This window comes from Trachypithecus francoisi, unplaced genomic scaffold (genome assembly GCF_009764315.1).
Source record: "Trachypithecus francoisi isolate TF-2019V2 unplaced genomic scaffold, Tfra_2.0 Lachesis_group7, whole genome shotgun sequence".
NCBI classification, from domain to species: domain Eukaryota; kingdom Metazoa; phylum Chordata; class Mammalia; order Primates; family Cercopithecidae; genus Trachypithecus; species Trachypithecus francoisi.
Window position 1 is genome coordinate 55,382,870 of NW_022681472.1, and position 17,747 is coordinate 55,400,616.

General features: G+C 34.1%; 1 protein-coding gene across 9 annotated transcripts in view; it reads left to right on the forward strand.

The window, feature by feature from the left end:
* VPS13B (vacuolar protein sorting 13 homolog B) overlaps positions 1 to 17,747 on the forward strand; it is an 869,883-nt gene that overhangs the window by 481,741 nt on the left and 370,395 nt on the right. For 4 of the 9 annotated variants that reach the window (XM_033202375.1, XM_033202376.1, XM_033202378.1 and 1 more), the window contains exons 27-29: positions 226 to 340; positions 5,716 to 5,857; positions 9,052 to 9,460. In XM_033202375.1, the coding sequence (XP_033058266.1) occupies positions 226 to 340; positions 5,716 to 5,857; positions 9,052 to 9,460 (666 nt within the window). Of the gene's footprint in view, positions 1 to 225; positions 341 to 5,042; positions 5,152 to 5,715; positions 5,858 to 9,051; positions 9,461 to 17,747 lie in introns of those variants that run through there. The other 5 variants (XM_033202379.1, XM_033202380.1, XM_033202382.1 and 2 more) reach the window with 5 other exon arrangements.

Genomic DNA, 17,747 nt, shown 5'->3' on the forward strand with positions numbered 1-17,747 from the left:
AAATATAACACTCCAGATATTAACTGGGCTTTCCCCTTTCTTGAAATAAATGTCTTATCTTAATCGAAAGACCTGTGCTGATTTGCTTATTATTCTAGAAGCTTTTGTGATCTCAGTGCCTCTGTACATATCCAGCATGCATATGTCAACGTGAAATGTAAAATGAAAAGTTTTAATATTAATTGTGAAGACTGTATTGATATTACTGTTTGTTTCTTATTGCAGAGGTTTGTATGGTCTGTGAACTAGAAGATCTCAGCGCTTCTATAGATGTCCAGGATGTATATACCAAAGTGAAATGTAAAATAGAGAGTTTCAATATTGATCACTATAGAAGCAGGTAAATAATGAATAATGAATATAAGAAAATCTGTATTTTTCTTTGAACAAAGTTGCTATAAGACTTTTTCTATTTTAATTTGGCTAGCTATTAAAATAAATACTATACAGGCATACCTTGGACATTTTGGGAGTTTGGTTCCAGACTACTCCAATAAAGTGAATATTTCCATAAAGCAAGTGACACAAATTGTTTGGTTTCTCAGTGTATGTAAAGTTGTGTATACACTGCACTGTAGTCTGTGAAGTGTATAATAGCATTATGTATTTTAAAATGTACATACCTTAATTTAAAAATACTTTATTGCTAAAATGTGCTAATGATCATCTGAGCACTCAATGAGTCATCATCTTGTTGCTGATGGAGGGTCTTGTCTTGATGTCGATGGCTGCTGACTGATTGGGTGGTGGTTGCTGAAGGTTAGGGTAGCTGTGGCAATTTCTTAAAATAAGTCAATAATGTAGTTTGCCACATGGATTGAATCTTTTCTTTATGAAGGATTTCTCTGTAGCATGCAATGCTGTTTAGTGGCATTTTACCCACAGCAGAATTTCTTTCAAAATTAGAGTCAGTCCTCTCAAACTTTGCTGCTGCTGTAAAAAATGAGATTATGGAATATTCTGAATCGTTTGTTGTCATTTCAACAATGTTCCCAGCATCTTCCCCAGGAGTAGTTTCCATCTCCAGAAACCACTTTCTTTGCTTATTCATAAGAAGCAACTCCTCATCCATTCAAGTTTCATCATGAGATTATAGCAGTTCAGCCCCATCTTTAGACTCCACTCCTATTTCTTGTTCTCACCACATCTACCATTACTTCCTCCAATGAGGTCTTGAAACCCTCAAAGTCACCAATGAGGGCTGGAATCAACTTCTTACAAACGTCTGTTAATGTTGATGTTTTTACCTCCTCCCATGAATCACGAATGTTTGGTGTCTACAGTGGCGAATCTATTACAGAAGGTGTTTCAATTTACTTTGCCTAGAACCTTCAGAAGAAGCACTATCTGATACAGTTTGGATATATGTCCCTTCCAAATCTCGTGTAGAAATGTGATCCCCAGTGTCAGAGGTTGGGTCTGGTGGGAGATATTTGGGTCATAGGGGAGGATCTCTCATGTATGGCTTGGTGCCTCCCCATGATAACAAGTGAAGCTCTCGATTTCTTAGTTCATGCAAGAGCTGGTTGTTTAAAAAGAGCATAGCACCTCCCCACTTTCTCTTGCTCACTCTCTTACCATGTGACACACCTGTTCTGCTTTGCCTTCTTCATGAGTAAAAGCTTCCTGAGGCCTCACCAGAAGCCAAGTAGATGATAGTGCCATGCTTGTACAGCCTGCAAAACCATGAGCCAAATAAACTTCTTTCTTTTATAAATTACCCAGTCTCAGGTACTCCTTTATAGCAATGCAAAATGGACTAACACACTGTGGCCTTACAGGATGTATTTCTTAAGTAATAAGACTTGTAAGTCAAGAATTAGTGCTTGATCCATGAGCTGAAGAATGGATGTTAGCAGGCGTGAAGACAACATTCATCTCCTTGTGTATCTCCATTAGAACTCTTTGGTAACCAGGTGTATTGTCAATGAACAGTAATATTTTCAAAGGATTTTGTTTTCTAAACAAGCAGCCGTTCTCAACAAAGGGCTTAAAATATTCAGGAGACCATGCTGTAAACAGATGTGCTATCATCCAAGCTTAGTTATTCCCGTGTATAGAGCACAGGGGAAGAGTAGATTTAACATAATTCTTAAGGGCCCTAGGATTTTCAGAATGGTAAGTGAGCGTTATCTTCAACTTCACCGGCTCCATTCACCTCTAACAAGAGAGTCAGTCTGTCCTTTGAAGCTTTAAACCCAGGCATTGACTTCTCCTCTCTCTATCAGTCTTAGATGGCATCTTCTTCCAAGAGAAGACTGTTTTGTCTACATTGAAAATCTGTTAGTGTAGCCACCTTCATCAGTGAACTGAGCTACATCTTTTGTATAACTTGCTGCCACTTATCCATCAGCATTTGTTGCTTCATGTTGCACATTAATGTTATAGAGATGGCTTTTTTCCTTAAGCCTCATGAACTAACTTCTGCTAGCTTCAAACTTAACTTCTGCAGCTTTCTTACCTCTCTCAATTTCTAGAATTGAAGAGAGTTAGGGTCTTGCTTTGGATTTAACAGAGTGGTGTGGCTGGTTTGATCCTCTACCCACACCACTCAGACTTTCTGCCTATCAGCAATAAGACTGTTTCACTTTCTTATCATTTGTGAGTTCTCTGGAGTAGCACTTTTAATTTTCTTCAAGAACCTTCCTTTGCATTCACAACTTGGCACAAGAAGCTTTGTTTTCTGCCTATCTCGGCTTTTGACATGCCTTCCTCACTAAGCTTAATCATTTTTAGATTTTTATTTAAAGTGAGAGATTTGCAACTCTTCTTTCACTGGAACACTTAAGAGGCCATTGTAGGGTTATTGATTGGCTTCATTTCAATATTGTTATGTTTCAAGGAATAGGCAGACCTGAGGTGAGGGAGAAAGATGGGAAATAGTAGGGTCGGTGAAGCAATCAGAAAACACGCAGCATTAGTCAATTAAGTTTGCGTCTTATTTGGGCACTGTTCATGATGTCCTGAAATGATTATAATGATAATGTCAAAAATCACTGATCACAGGTCACCATATATCTGTATAATAATAATGAAAAAGTTTGAAATATTGTAAGAATTACCAATATGTGACACAGAGACTGAAAGTCAGCATATATTGTTGGAAAAAATGGTGCTGATGGACTTACTCAGTGTAAGACTGCCATAGACCTTCAATTTGGGTAAAACATAATATCTGCACTATGCAATAAAGCAAAGCCCATAAAACCAAGGTATGCCTGTACTTATTCTCAAAGAGGGTTCTTAACAGATACATTGGTTAATTTTATTTTGTATTTGTTCATGTATGGAGTATAATAAAATTTTGTTTTATAAGATGACAAATCTGTTCATAAATATATACATTGCCATATTAAATGAAATAAGCTACTGTTACTAATAATCTTACACAATTTATTTTCTGTATTTTATATTTGCTTAGATGCCTGCAACATAGTTGATGGCTTTGATTTTTGCTATATAATTCCCATTCATTCTCTATACCAATATAATCATGCACTGACATGGAGCAATAGCTCATTTCCTAAGCACTTTGATGACTCTCATCTCACAGATGATTATTATGTATATGGTAGATGTTCCTAGAACCATTGTTTCTGGCATAACAAATTTCTGTCAAAAGTATAATTACATGCAAATATGCATGGCTTGTAATAATAACATTAGTAAAAAAGTTTTCAGATATTTTCACAAAGCTCTGTACAGGTTTTATCATAAATTTTTCTGAAACAAAAATACAAATGCCTTTTTTTTGCTTTATAGTAGTACAATGATGCTTCTTTTTGTAATTGAACTAAAATTCACATACCATAAAACTTGTTTTGAAAAACAAGTGTTTTTCAAAAATATTTAAAATAGCATCATATTTTCAATTTTGTAGTTTTTGGCTTAGAAACAGCCTTAAAATCCATTTCTTTCTGAATTCATTTATTTATTTAACAATGTTTTATTGTGTACCACCAAAAGCACCTATATGTTTCTGTACATATATTGATGTATTACGTACTCTAAAAAATTATTTTTAATTTACCAAGTTCCTAATTCTACATTAAAAGTGTTTGAATTTTTATCCATTATTGCATATATCATATTGTCTGTCAATAATTATCAAATCTGTCACAATTATGGGATAAAAATATTTTGCTGGATATGTATTAGGACTTCTTCTAATAGTATTAACTTACCAATCATATGATAATTATTTTTGTCATATTAAACAGTGAATTATTAATTGGCTTTTGACCATAGAATGTTCAACTCTTTAGTTTCTTTGAAATGGTATGTATCTGTATAAAAATTATATTTGCAAGTGATAGTACAGTATTTTAGCTGAAATAATTTTTAATGTCATGAATATTACATATTATGTTGTACTTTATCCCTGACTTCACTGCTAAATTTATATAAATTATAAATATTCAGATAATTTATTAATTTATTAAAAACATATATTTGTTGTGTGTGTGGTATGCACCAAGTGCTATGCTAAATGAGTACTGGGGATGTAGTGTTTAAGAAAAATAGCCTAGCATGGTGGCTCACACCTGTGATCCTAGCACTTTGGGAGGCCAAGGCAGGGGGACTGCTTGAGCCCAGGAGTTTGAGACCAGCTGGGACAAGATGGCAAGACCCCGTCACCATATATACACACAAAAAGTAGCTGGGCATGGTGGTGTATGCCTGTAGTTCCAGCTGCTGGGGAGGCTAAGGTGGGTGGATTGCTTGAGCCCAGGAGTTCAAGGTTACAGTGAGCTATGATTGTGCCATTGCACTCCAGTCTGGGCAACAGAGCAAGGCCCCATCTGTAAAAAAGAAAAATAAACATAGATGTTACTCTTGTGAGGAGATGGAACTAAATAATCAGCCAAATAAATATATAATTTACCATGAAGACAAATGTTCTTATGCAGAACTATCAGAGTGTGGTGCTAATGTAAATTGTTCTATTGATTGCATTGTCAGATTTATGTTTTAGTTCAATGCAGTGTTGTGAACTGTAGATGTATTTGAAATAGTTATATATGTTCAATTTCTTAACTCAGAAAAATTGAAGAGAACAGATAAGGTGAACTTATGTTTTCCAGGCCAGGGGAAGGTTGGCAGTCAGGACATTTTGAAGGAGTATTTCTACAATGCAAAGAAAAATCTGTGGTGAGACCCATTTAGTTATTATGATTTTTGAAAATATACTTTAAGCTGTTTATCTTTGTTATTTAATAAAATAGGACTAATGGTTACAAGAATTTGAGTTTAGAATAACTTCTTATTAACCTGTTTCTTCAAAATTACATATAAATTTAAAGCTATTTATTCTTTGAAGCTGCTCTTGTTTTGTAACCATCTTCCTGTTATAAAAATTAATTTATCAAAAAGGCAAAGGTAGGCTTGCTTTTGTTAATATACTTTATCTTTAATGTACTATTATGTTGACTTTTTGGAATTGTTTCCCAATTCTTATGTGAGTTCATGCTGGATTGTTCTTTACCATAAACTAGAAGTTGTAATTTTATACTAAAAGCAATTATTTTTTGTTTACTTTCATTAACATTGCTTTTGCAGAAGATGGTCCAGGCAGAGGGCATACCTAGCAGTTGCTCAAACCAAAATTTATGCAAACTTGAGGAGAATTTAAAACTATCCAGATTTTTTTTTTTGCTTATGGCTTTTATTGCTTTTTGTCTTTTCACCTTCTTTGCTCCTGTCCATCACCTCAAGCCTTGGGGAAGAGTGTTGGTCTTTGGGGCAATGTGGAGGTGTCTTCCTTTCCTGTACTGACAAGCTGAACAGACGCACCTTGTTGGTTCGACCCATCAGCAAGCAGGACCCTTTCAGTAATTGCTCTGGCTTCTTTCCTTCTGTAAGAAATTACTTTTAAATTATGCTACACGACTCCCATTAACAGGAACCCAGAGAAGGAATGGAATGATTCATAGAGTCAACTCTTGATTTGTGTTTTCCTCTATATCATAAACTTTATAAATGAAGTATAATGTAATTTAAAATCATAGAACTGCTTTTCCACTATAACCTGTTTCTGGGTCACTTGCATGAGTACAGACTAATTTTGTCATCAATATAAGGAAATCAAAGTAGTACATTCAATATATTTTTTAAAATTGTGCATGTATTGAATGATCAAGAGTTGACCAATACTGCTTTTGTCATTCCTCTAATGATTCTTAATAAGATTGCTTTTTAAATTTTTTTTCTATTATTATGCCATTGTTTTCTTACAACTAATTCAAAGTAACTTGTGTGGTACCTTCTTGAATCTGAACAAGATTGCATTTCTGTCATTGACTAGGTAGATGAACACAAGGCTATATCAGTGACTTTTAGAAGTTTAGAACCTTGCCTTTTCTAATGGTACAACATATCTGGATATGTTCTTAAGCTAATTCTTTTAACTGATATTCTTAACGTTAACTTTGTCCTTAAATTTAATGTTTAATAGTGTATTTGCATAGCAAGTGATATGTTCTGATTTTATTTTGAGCTTTTACTAGCAATAGTCTCTAATCGTTAGTGCAGGGAAAAAAATGTGGCTTTTGTGTTAGAGGAAGTGTTTAGATTTATTTTCCTCTCTTTGAATGTTCATTAGAGTCTATGAAAAACATTCTTAATAATTTTAACAAATATTCATAAAGAAACCCTAAATTTATCATTTATGTTCTTCAGAAATTCTTTCTAAATTTATAAATTAAATGCCATTTAAAAAGTTTCTTTACTTAGTGTTTTTTAACATTTAAATAGTATAAAGTATTATTACTATATGAAAAGTGATATTTATATTACCTCAACTAATGTTCATTTTTTCCCTTATGGTAAGGGAGTTAGGAATGCAGCAGTTAAAAAAAAACACGCTTTCTTCATGTAGCTTACCTTTCAAATATGCTTACATTCCACGTGTTTAAAATATTTTTCCCAATTAAAACATTTATACATTGAAATACCTTTTATACTCTTTCCAGGATTCAAATGTTGCTATTAATAAAGATTTATTATGAATTAGATTTTTTAGATTAGTGGTCGGCACTAACCCTCTCCCCAGTTTAGACACTTAGAACAAACAACATCACTATGATCACTGGCCTCTTCCACTGGGGATATACCTTAACAATTCATCTCCATCCATTATTGCTCATTGTCCAGCAACATGGTAATAAAACTGGTAGCACTTTTCCTGTTTTACTATACATCTTTTTGTTTTGAGTGCAGAAATAAAAAAGAAGGGGAATCAGAGGAGAAGCAGTGAAAATGTTGGGAACAGTGAAAAATGCTTTGAGAGCAGGCTGTTATGGGGAAAGATGATTATATTGCACAACTATTTAGTGCTTACTTTCCGGGGTTTTTTTAATGGTCAATTAAAAAAATATGAAGATAATTTATTTTCTTATCTTCCTTCATTATAAAGTCTAAATTAAAAGCAAAATTAACAGTGGTAACTGAATTGCATAATTTTTTCCTCTCACCACGTCAGTGGGTGATAGGCAACAAAATAAGAGGAAGAAAATGGAAGCAAAAGAAATTTAGGAGTGATGGGATAATATAGGCTCAGACTCATTACAGCTTTCCTATTTCTCTTTTTTTTTTTCTGTTTGTGTGAATATATTTTCTTCTTTTTGCTTTGTTCCAGTTCACTTCTCCTCTTAAAAATCCCTTCTTTGGACCCTACTAACTTTTTCAGGTGTTGGAAAGAGGGGCAGGGAATGTGGAATATAACAGTTCTCCTCTAATTCTGTGCTGAGTAATTTCCAAAACAATATTTCGTGTCTGTTAATTGGTTGAGGAAGATTTTTTTCAAGTGATATTCTTTTTGTATGTTGAGGAATACGAAAGTATACGTTTTACTTTACTTCTTTAAAAGCATATGCTGTTTTACTATAACTTGTTTATAGTATGCAATTTGAATAGGAGAGCTAATTGAGATAGTTTAGCAAAAATATTGAAGTTATGATAATTTTTTTACTCTCAGTTAAATGTTATATGTGTACTAATATAGTAGTATATGCAAAGATTATGAGTTACAGGATAGTGATAATTAGATTTTATAAACAATGTGTTAGCTATTGATAATAGGCAAGTTCTGAAAGACAAATGTTATATTGTTGTGTCACATTACTGTTTAAATATGCAGTAACTGTTTAGTTCAGTTGTCAAAGCATGGTATCAATGAGGCTTCTTTTATAGGCTCTGTCTTTGTATAAATGAGCCAAATTATTGAAGGAAAAACTCCATTTTCACAACTGTTATATCCTATCTAGTGAAGGTAATCATCTGGCCTGTATAGATTTGGTCTCAAATAAAAATATATAATGTGGTTATTTCAGTTTCATCTGAGTAAACAACCTTTCTGTGACCTGTGATACTTTTTATTACAGCCTCTTAGTACTCATAATGAAAAATTTTCATGAAATGAAAAGATAAAATCAAGATAGTCTTTTCCAACCTAGTTTTTTTGTTTGAGACAGAGTGTCACTTTGTTGCCTAGGCTGGAGTGCAGTGGCTCAATCTCGGCTCACTGCAGCCTCTGCCTCCCAGCTTGAAGCGATTCTTGTGCCTCAGCCTCCCGAGCAACTGGGATTACAGGCATGTACTACCACACCACCACATCTGGCTAATTTTTTGTATTTTTAGTAGAGACGGGATTTCACCATGTTGGCCAGGCTGGTCTCGAACTCCTGGCCTCAAGTTATCTGCCCACCTTAACCTCCCAAAGTGTTGGGATTACAGACGTGAGCTACTACACCCCAGCCCCAAATTCTTAATGTTACAGAAAATGCAGAAGTCACAGAAATAGCCACAAAAAGATTAATTACCTTCCTCAAGATCTAGAACTGGAACTCAGGATTCCAATCTTTAGTTCAGTCATTCAAACCATCTTAGAAGTTTTTTGTCCCCATCTGCAGAATTGATCAGTCATGTGTTTATTAAGAAGTGTAGGGTAAGACCAACAGGTAAAAATACTCACTGAGATCATTTTCTTCTTTCCAATTTTTAAAAAAATGTTTTTAATGAACTGTGTATTTTGATTTCCTTTTTCTGGAACAGACAACTACAAAACTTCTAGATGGCACTCATCAGCAGCATGGATTCCTCTCTCTGACATACACAAAAGCTGTAACAAAAAATGTCCGCCACAAGTTAACATCAAGAAATGAGCGAAGAAGTTTTCATAAATTATCTGAAGGCTTAATGGATGGTTCTCCTCATTTTCTTCATGAAATTCTTCTTTCAGCACAAGCTTTTGATATTGTTCTTTATTTTCCTTTACTTAAAGCCATTGCAAGTATATTTCAAGCAAAACTACCAAAGACCCAAAAAGAGAAAACAAAATCTCCTGGTCAGCCCATGAGGACCCATACGCTGACATCCCGCAATTTACCTTTGATTTATATCAACACAAGTGTAATCAGAATTTTTATTCCAAAAACAGAAGAAATGCAGCCAACTGTTGAAGGTATTGTCTTCTGATTTTTTTTTTTTTGTCTGATTTTAAATAATTTTCTTCTAGAGACCTTAGTTTTCTGGGGTTTTTTGTTTCTTTTAAAAAATATGAGCAGTTTGTTGTGCTTTGCAGTTTGGTATATTTTATAGAGAAGAAATACAGATATTCTATAAATCATTAGGAAATACATCAGAATACTATGTAAGTATCTGACTTTGTTAGTAGGATAAGAAATTTGAGGATTTTTTTTCTTCAAGGCTTTTGCCAGTAAAGCATATATATACTTTGTGTCATTTGTTTTACTAAATGTTGGGTTCTATATATCTAATAGAACTAAAATTTTGTTTAAAAACAAGGTCAGGCACAGTGGCTCATGCCTGTAATCCTAACACTTTGAGAAGCCAAGGTAGGAGGATCACTGGAGCCCAGGAGTTTCCGACCAGCCTGGGCAACATAGTGAGACCACATATGTACAAAAATAAGATATTAGCCCAATATGGTGGTGCACACCTGTAGCCCCAGCTACTTGGCATATCATTTTTGTAATAAAATATTTGTAGAACCTTATAGTCCTTAATTACCAAGGTGTCTAGAACTAAATTCAATGTATTATACTCACAGATTATTAATACAAGCCAGTTTCTACTTTTTATGTCTAATTTTTCTTAGAAGCGATCTTAAAATTGATTACTTTGAGATATGAAATTACTATTCTCTGAATATCCTATATTCTGACAGTAGTATACAACAGATTGCTTTCATCTGTTCAGATACTGTGTAGAAACACATGGATGGTTAAGAATAAAGAGTTAGTCTTTATTGACCAATTACAAGTGATAAACAACTCGCTAACCAGAAAAGTAAGAAGCTGTATATACATTGCAAAGGTAATGATGTTTATGCTTTTTCCTTGTTATATAGGAGCACCTAATGAAATTTTAGATAGTGTTATTTACATTAAAGTGACATAGGTTAGAAAACAGAAATCTACATTCTGAGAATCATAGTTTCAGTTACAATAACATTTGTTCTCAACCTTGGAAGAGACACAGACACAAAAGATCGGGGAGATTATCAAACTGTTTTTGGCATTACAACTGAGAATGGGGGGAAAACACCATGAAAACAGTAGATTGTCTTTATTACACCAAATTTATCAGTGTTTTGGGAGAAGAATTTGGGGTAGTTCATTACATTTAATAAAGACCATGGGCCGGGTGCAGTGGCTCATGCCTGTAGTCACAACACTTTGGAAGGCTGAGGCGGGGAGATCACGAGGTCAGGAGTTTGAGACCAGCCTGGCCAACATGGTGAAACCCTGTCTCTACTAAAAATACAAAAAATTAGCCAGGCGTGGTGGCATGCACCTGTAATCCCAGCTACTTGGGAGGCTGAGGTGGGATAATTGCTTGAATCCAGGAGGTGCAGGTTGCAGTGAGCCGAGATACTGCCACTGCACTCTAGCCTGGGTGACAAAGCAAGACTCCATCTCGAGGGAAAAAAAAAAAAACAAAAACCATAATGTTACAGTATCTGTAACTATTTTATTAAAATAAAATTACAGAAGTTTTATCTCTAGATAAAAATAAGAAAGTTTTATACTATATAATATAAAAAATTCTAAGTATAGTTTTTATACAAGGATATTGTTTTCCACAAATACCTCTCTGACTGGTATAAAATATTCATTTTTCTAACTTAAGTGAGTTCCTGTATTTCATTTAAAATATGTTAGTAGGCTTTTATGATTTTCTGAATGTTTCTTGGAAGTGTTTGTTTTATGTTCCCCTTTCCTTAATTGTAAAATTATTTTCAGTTTAATGTAAGCATTTGGGAAGGCCAAAATTTCATTGAAACATAAGAAATAATGCAGTGTTAGAGGTGAGAGGTTGGTATGAGGTATAGAAAAATATAGGGAGAATCTCTATGAAAAAAGCTGAGGAAATAGAGGCTATAGAGGCAGAAAAGGAAGTAAAGCAACTTATCTGATTGGTAGACTTTTTTAGTAATAAAGAAATGTTCATGATTTATAAATGATTCTCAAATTTTATGGTGTAATGGTATCTGAATAATTGTATAATAGACACTAAATTTAGTCATTTATCCCATATTATTCCCTACACTGTTTTAATTTAGGGTTTCCTTCTTGAAAACCCATTTTACACCATAAAATATCAATTTCAGTAACAAGTTTAAATTTTTAAAAACAAACCAAATATGTATGATTCATTATCTACTTATTACGTTTTAAAACTTGACCAATAATATGATACAATATCAGTGTGTTGTTTTTCTGCATCTTTGACCAGCTGGGCTGAGACTTTTAAAATGGGTATCTAATAATATATATACTGGTAAATCTTTCTGTATCAGACATAGTGGCTCCTCAATGTGGGCATTTGATCTGTATTCAAAATTTGCTCATTTGTCTTATAGTATCTTATCTATCTGATGTCCTGAAAGCATCTGAAAGTCTTTGGTATTTGTTAGTGAGGAAATATTTTTACAGTAAATTGCTCTTTCATTGCAATTAGATCTTCATTGCAGAGCTCCTTTGACTCAAATTTTTGTGGCAATATCCGTGAGAGAAACCTACATGACTGACTTATTTTCACCATCCATGTCAGTGTTCGTCATAGCCCTTAGGTGGTCTTCACTAGAGGGGTCTTATTTATAGTAATAAATATTTCCTCCTAAGGCAAAATTTGCCTATAAATGTAAATAGTTTTCATTGTTAATTTGGAAACCTTTTTTTTTTCTCTTTTTTATTGTGGTAAAATATATATAACAAATTTTCTACTTTAATCATTTTAAGTATATAATTCAGTGGCAATAATTACACTCACAATGTTGTGAAACCATCACCACTATTTACAAATGTATTTGTCACCCCAAACAAAAGCTCTGTATCCATTAAGTAATAGCTACCCTCATCCTCTGGTAACCTCTAATCTATTTTCTGTCTCTATAAATTTTCCTAGTCTAGAAATTTCATGTAAGTAGAATTATACAATGTTTATCCTTTTGTGTCTGGCTCACTTTACTTAGCATAATGTTTTCAAGGCTCATCCAAGTTGCTGCATGTGTCAGAACTTCATTCCTTGCTATAACTGAATAATATTGTTTTGTGTGGATATACCACATTTTGTTTATTAATTAACCTATTGGGCAGTTGGGTCATTTCCACCCTGTTTTTGGTTAATGTGAGTAATGCTCCTATGAACACTGGCATGGAAGTTTCTGTTGGAGGCCCTGTTTTCACTTCTTTTGGGGTGTACACCTAAGAGTGGAATTTTTAGGTCCCATGGTAATTCTGTTTGGAATTCTGTTTTTGAGGAACTACCAAACTTCTTGAAAGCCCTTGTGGATTAGAGTATGGTTTGTGGTATTTTCCAAACAATGCCAATGTGCAGGCATAGTTTAGTCAACAAGAAGAGCAAACGGAGCTCACGCTTAGCATAGCAGCAGCTGTGTGCTGAGCACCTGAGCAGCTCTGTGGTGAGGCAGAAGTCTGAAGTTCATTGTTTAACTCTAGCTTTATTTTCTGTTACACTTACCAAAGGTTTATTGAAACAGGTTCTGTTTCACTGATATATTTGTGACAAAAAGATTACAATTCATTCTATTTAAGAAAGGTGAGGGAAAAAAAGAACAACTTTATTTTCTGTGGGGCTTTTTTTGTTTGTTTATATGTTTTTGTTTTCGGCTTATTGTGTTATAAACATTAATACTACATATCACACAGTTTTATTGTTTCCCATTGAGTTGCTTCAACTGGGAAAATCCTTCAACTAATTTTAATTGCAGAAATATTTCCAGACTTCTGCCATCTTATTTTTAAAGCTGCTGCTGCTGCTTCCGCTTCCTCTGCTGCTGCTGCTGCTGCTGCTGCTGCTGCTTTTTCTTTTTTTGGTGGTGGCTATGATGGGGTTTTAACATACAATTACAGAATTCAGGTGCCTAGGTACTTCCTAAGGTCACCTTGAATGAGAGTATATGAGATGGGGGAAGGTTGTTATAGTTGTCTTTGGAAAACATAATTTCTTTTGTCTTTCTGTGGACTTTCAAGTTAAGTGTAATCCTTTGCAAATATGCATATTTTTAGCAACAAACAACTTTTTAGTGGTATTTTTTGTGTGTGCCCTGGATGTATGTATCTGTAGAATAAATTACCAGCAAAAGGATTGCTAGATCAAAGGATTCCATACCTTTAAAATAGTAAGAGATGTCAAATTACCTTCCTAAATGGCTGCTATTTCTTACTCTTACCCTAGCAGAGGTTATTTTTAGCCTTTTGTAGGTCTCATTAGTGAAAAGTACACTATTTTTTAAGGAGTTGCATATCTTTTCCTTATTAATTAATGCTTTCTTGTGTATTAATCCTTTTGTCTGGCATATGTATTGCTCATATCTTTTTTGTGTTCTGCCTTTGCGTCTCTATATCTGTGCATATATCTGTATCTTTATTTATAATTGTACCTGCATATCTATCTATCTGAGGTGTTATAAATAGCCAAACTGTGCCTAAGCTAAGAATACAAATACAAGGCCGGGCGCGGTGGCTCAAGCCTGTAATCCCAGCACTTTGGGAGGCCGAGACGGGTGGATCACGAGGTCAGGAGATCGAGACCATCTTGGCTAACACGGTGAAACCCCGTCTCTACTAAAAATACAAAAACTAGCCGGGCGAGGTGGCGGGCGCCTGTAGTCCCAGCTACTCAGGAGGCTGAGGCAGGAGAATGGCCTGAACCCAGGAGGCGGAGCTTGCAGTGAGCTGAGATCCGGCCACTGCACTCCAGTCCGGGCGACAGAGCGAGACTCCGCCTCAAAAAAAAAAAAAAAAAAAAAAAGAATACAAATACAAAATGCATGCCAAAGTTTCAGATTTTGACACATTATATTAGTTTTTTTATACTTTATCTTTCTTCTTTGCTACTCTTAATTTAAATAATCATAATTCACCCATGAAAAGGTCAGAGAAAAAATTTTTATTGTGGTAAAATTCATCTAACAAATTCACCATTTTAAAGTATAGATAATTCTTACATTATGTTTTCTATGGGAGATTGGATGTGTCCATTTAATACACATTAAAAGCTATAATGTGGACCGTGGAAATCATGATTCAAGGAAGAATTTCATTAGAAATAAATATCATCAATGACTCTGGTAAGTTGGAGTCAAGAGTATACTGTTCATTTTATTCTAGAAAACCTTTACAAGAAAGTTTGAATAAGATGATTATCAGATTGATTAAATTAAAAATGTAGGCCAGGCATGGTGGCTTATGCCTGTAATACCAGCACTTTGGGAGGCCAAAGCAGGCATATAGCTTGAGCCCAGGAGTTTGAGACTAGCCTGGGCTACATGGCGAGACTCCATCCTACAAAAAATACAAAAATTAGCTGGGCATAGTGGCCTGTGCCTGTAGTCCCAGCTACTCAAGAGGCTGAGGTGGAAGAATAAATTGAGTCCAGGAGGTCAAGGTTTCAGTGAGTTGTGATCACACCACCACACTCCAGCCTGGGTGACAGGAGGAGACCATGTCTCAGAAAAAAAAAGAAGCATATGTAAGTTGTTTTAATGAGTGTAAAAGAATAACTAAATCTTGCTACAGCATTCTTTTCAGCAGAAACTTTATTATAAAAATATCACAGAGCAGTCGTGCCTGTCACTGAGTAAGTAATCTGTGTCAAAGATGAGTGGTAAACTAAATGCAACTAAACTTTCTATTAATATGCATAGTGGTCATTGGTTACATGTTTACTGAAACTTTTGTCTTCAACTGCCAGTATGGCAATAACTAATTAAAAACTTTTGTTGAAAGCTGTCACAACAGTTTTGGCTTTATAAAAGCATAATATTACACAGTGGCAATTTCAAATACTTTTGAGACTTCAAGTGTTTTACTAAATTGAGTTTATATTGAGAATCTTCAATAAAAGTTGAAGTATCCAAAACACTTTTATTCAGGTTGGAATTAAGAAAAGTTCATTGTAAGCAGCATTCTTATGTTATCTGACAATTGTATGAAAATTCTGGTCTTTATTCAAGCTTTTGGTTACTGATACAAACTCATGATTTCAGAGTTGTTTATAGCCTTTCCATATGCCACATACAGATGTACATTCATACATCTGTACACACATGTATATACACTCTCTTGCCCCAAGAAAAGATGAAATCTTTCAGACTTATAATATATGCTACATTAATGTAAGACTCTTTAATCATGTCTACATTTCAGTTTATGATAAAAAATATATTTAACATTCCAATATTTTATTTAGAAAAATAATAGTTAAAGTCTGCTTTTAAACCTGGATATTGTTTACATCATGTGCAGTTACTATCAGGATTCTAAATCTACAGGTGTTTGACTTCCAGCTTAATCTTTTTATTTCACAATAGATAACTTCTTAAAATCTAGCATGTCCAGAATGAGTAGTTCCTCGTGAGGCTCAATTTTAAAAAATAGAGTTAAAGCAAGGAAGGAAGGCATTCATTTTCATGTTGAAAATATTTCTAGAAGGAACATTTCCTCATATGGTCCAACTATTAAATACAGGTGAAATAAGCCAAAAAAGAGAAGCTGATTTTTTTGCGGCAATAATGTAGCTGAAGAAATGACTCAGGGCACTTTCATGTATAAATACATTTTTTTGTTTTTTCTTACATCTCAATGATATATTTTGATAAGCTGAATAATTTCTATAATAAAATTATTTATTTTAATCTAGTTTATGAATGATCTGCATTACATGTTCATTTTTTATTATAACAGTCATCATAATCTAATGAGAACACTTTTGGCCCTAACAAAAACAGAATTCTGTTCTTGGATCTGGCTTTGTATGTAACACCAAGTACGTCATTTCTCCTCCATATGTACCTCATTTACTGCAATGTTTCTATTACATTTCAGACTTTCATATGGTGGGTAGTATCTGTAGCCTGGAAGAACAGTTAGCAAATACACTAATTGCACTTTTGTGGTATGGTCTATTCTCCAGGCTTACTATTTATTGATTTAATTGATGCCTGCTGCTTAATCAGAGGTTTTACCCACATGGAACTATTTGATAAGCTTGGCATAAAATGCAAGATCTGTAAAATGTAAACAATGTTCATATTATAAGGACCTATAATCAAACCAACCCTCTAAGTTATTTGAAAATAGTGCAGCTGCATGAGAAGTAGTTTTCTATTTGATCTTTTGCTATGGAATTGTAAAAATACTGTCTTTACTGTGACATCCACATGCTAATATTTGTTATGATAGATTATCTCTTTTTTTTTCTCCTTTTGCTGTCCCTTCTCCCACCTTCCTACTATTTTGCCTTACCCTGCTCCCTTCATGGTTATCTTATTCTGGTTCCTTATTTCTCTCACTGAATATCTTATTCTTCTAACTTTTTTCTGATTTTCTTAATTCTGACTGTCTTTCCTTGGACTAATCTGAATCAGACCATACCAAGTATACTGAAATAATATACTGAAAATATACTGAAATATACTGAATATACTGAAAATAATACACTGAAATAATATACTGGAAATACAGCTGGAAATAATCTTGTAGCTTTTGCATTATTTGGGCACCACAGTTTGGGAAATATGGATTGTATGCCTTTGTAGGTAGGTTCTGTTCAGGATATGTCTTAGGTCTTGCAGCCAGTCATTTTCTGTTCTATTTTTGGCAGGTGGTAATTCCTTGAGAGAAATTATAAGTTTTAATATACGTTTACTTCAAGACCTAAAAAGTTGTATATTGTTAGCACTTTTTAAACAGTGTTTATACAGCTACTATAGTAGAATCATCTGTTGGAGAATAGAGAGTAAAATGTAAATGTAATGAATGGGGCCATTAATTTCCCCTATTCATCCCAAATAGTCCTTAGAAAAGACATTGAATTTACTGGCGAGTTGTGGAAAAAGTGCTGAACTTCAGCCCTAAATCAGAGCGTATAGTCAAATATCATTTTATTTAGTACAAAGAAAAGAATTAGAACGGATACATCCTTTTACCTTTTTTTGTTTTCTGGGATTATTTATCATAGTTTTAGATGTCATTAGGAGGTAGAACTTTTAAAGGGGTCTGGGGTTCCAATTTCTAAAGCAATTTTACAGTAGAAGTTATTAAAATTAAAAAGTATCTGGAATAACAGGTTGATACGTTCTCCCATATTAAATAGTTGGTGTTTTTCATCTTCAGCGTGGCAGTCATCATGTTTCTCTTGGATTTTCTGACATTTTGGAGCTTAAAGTGATATACTTTATGTTTGTGTGTGTGTGTTGT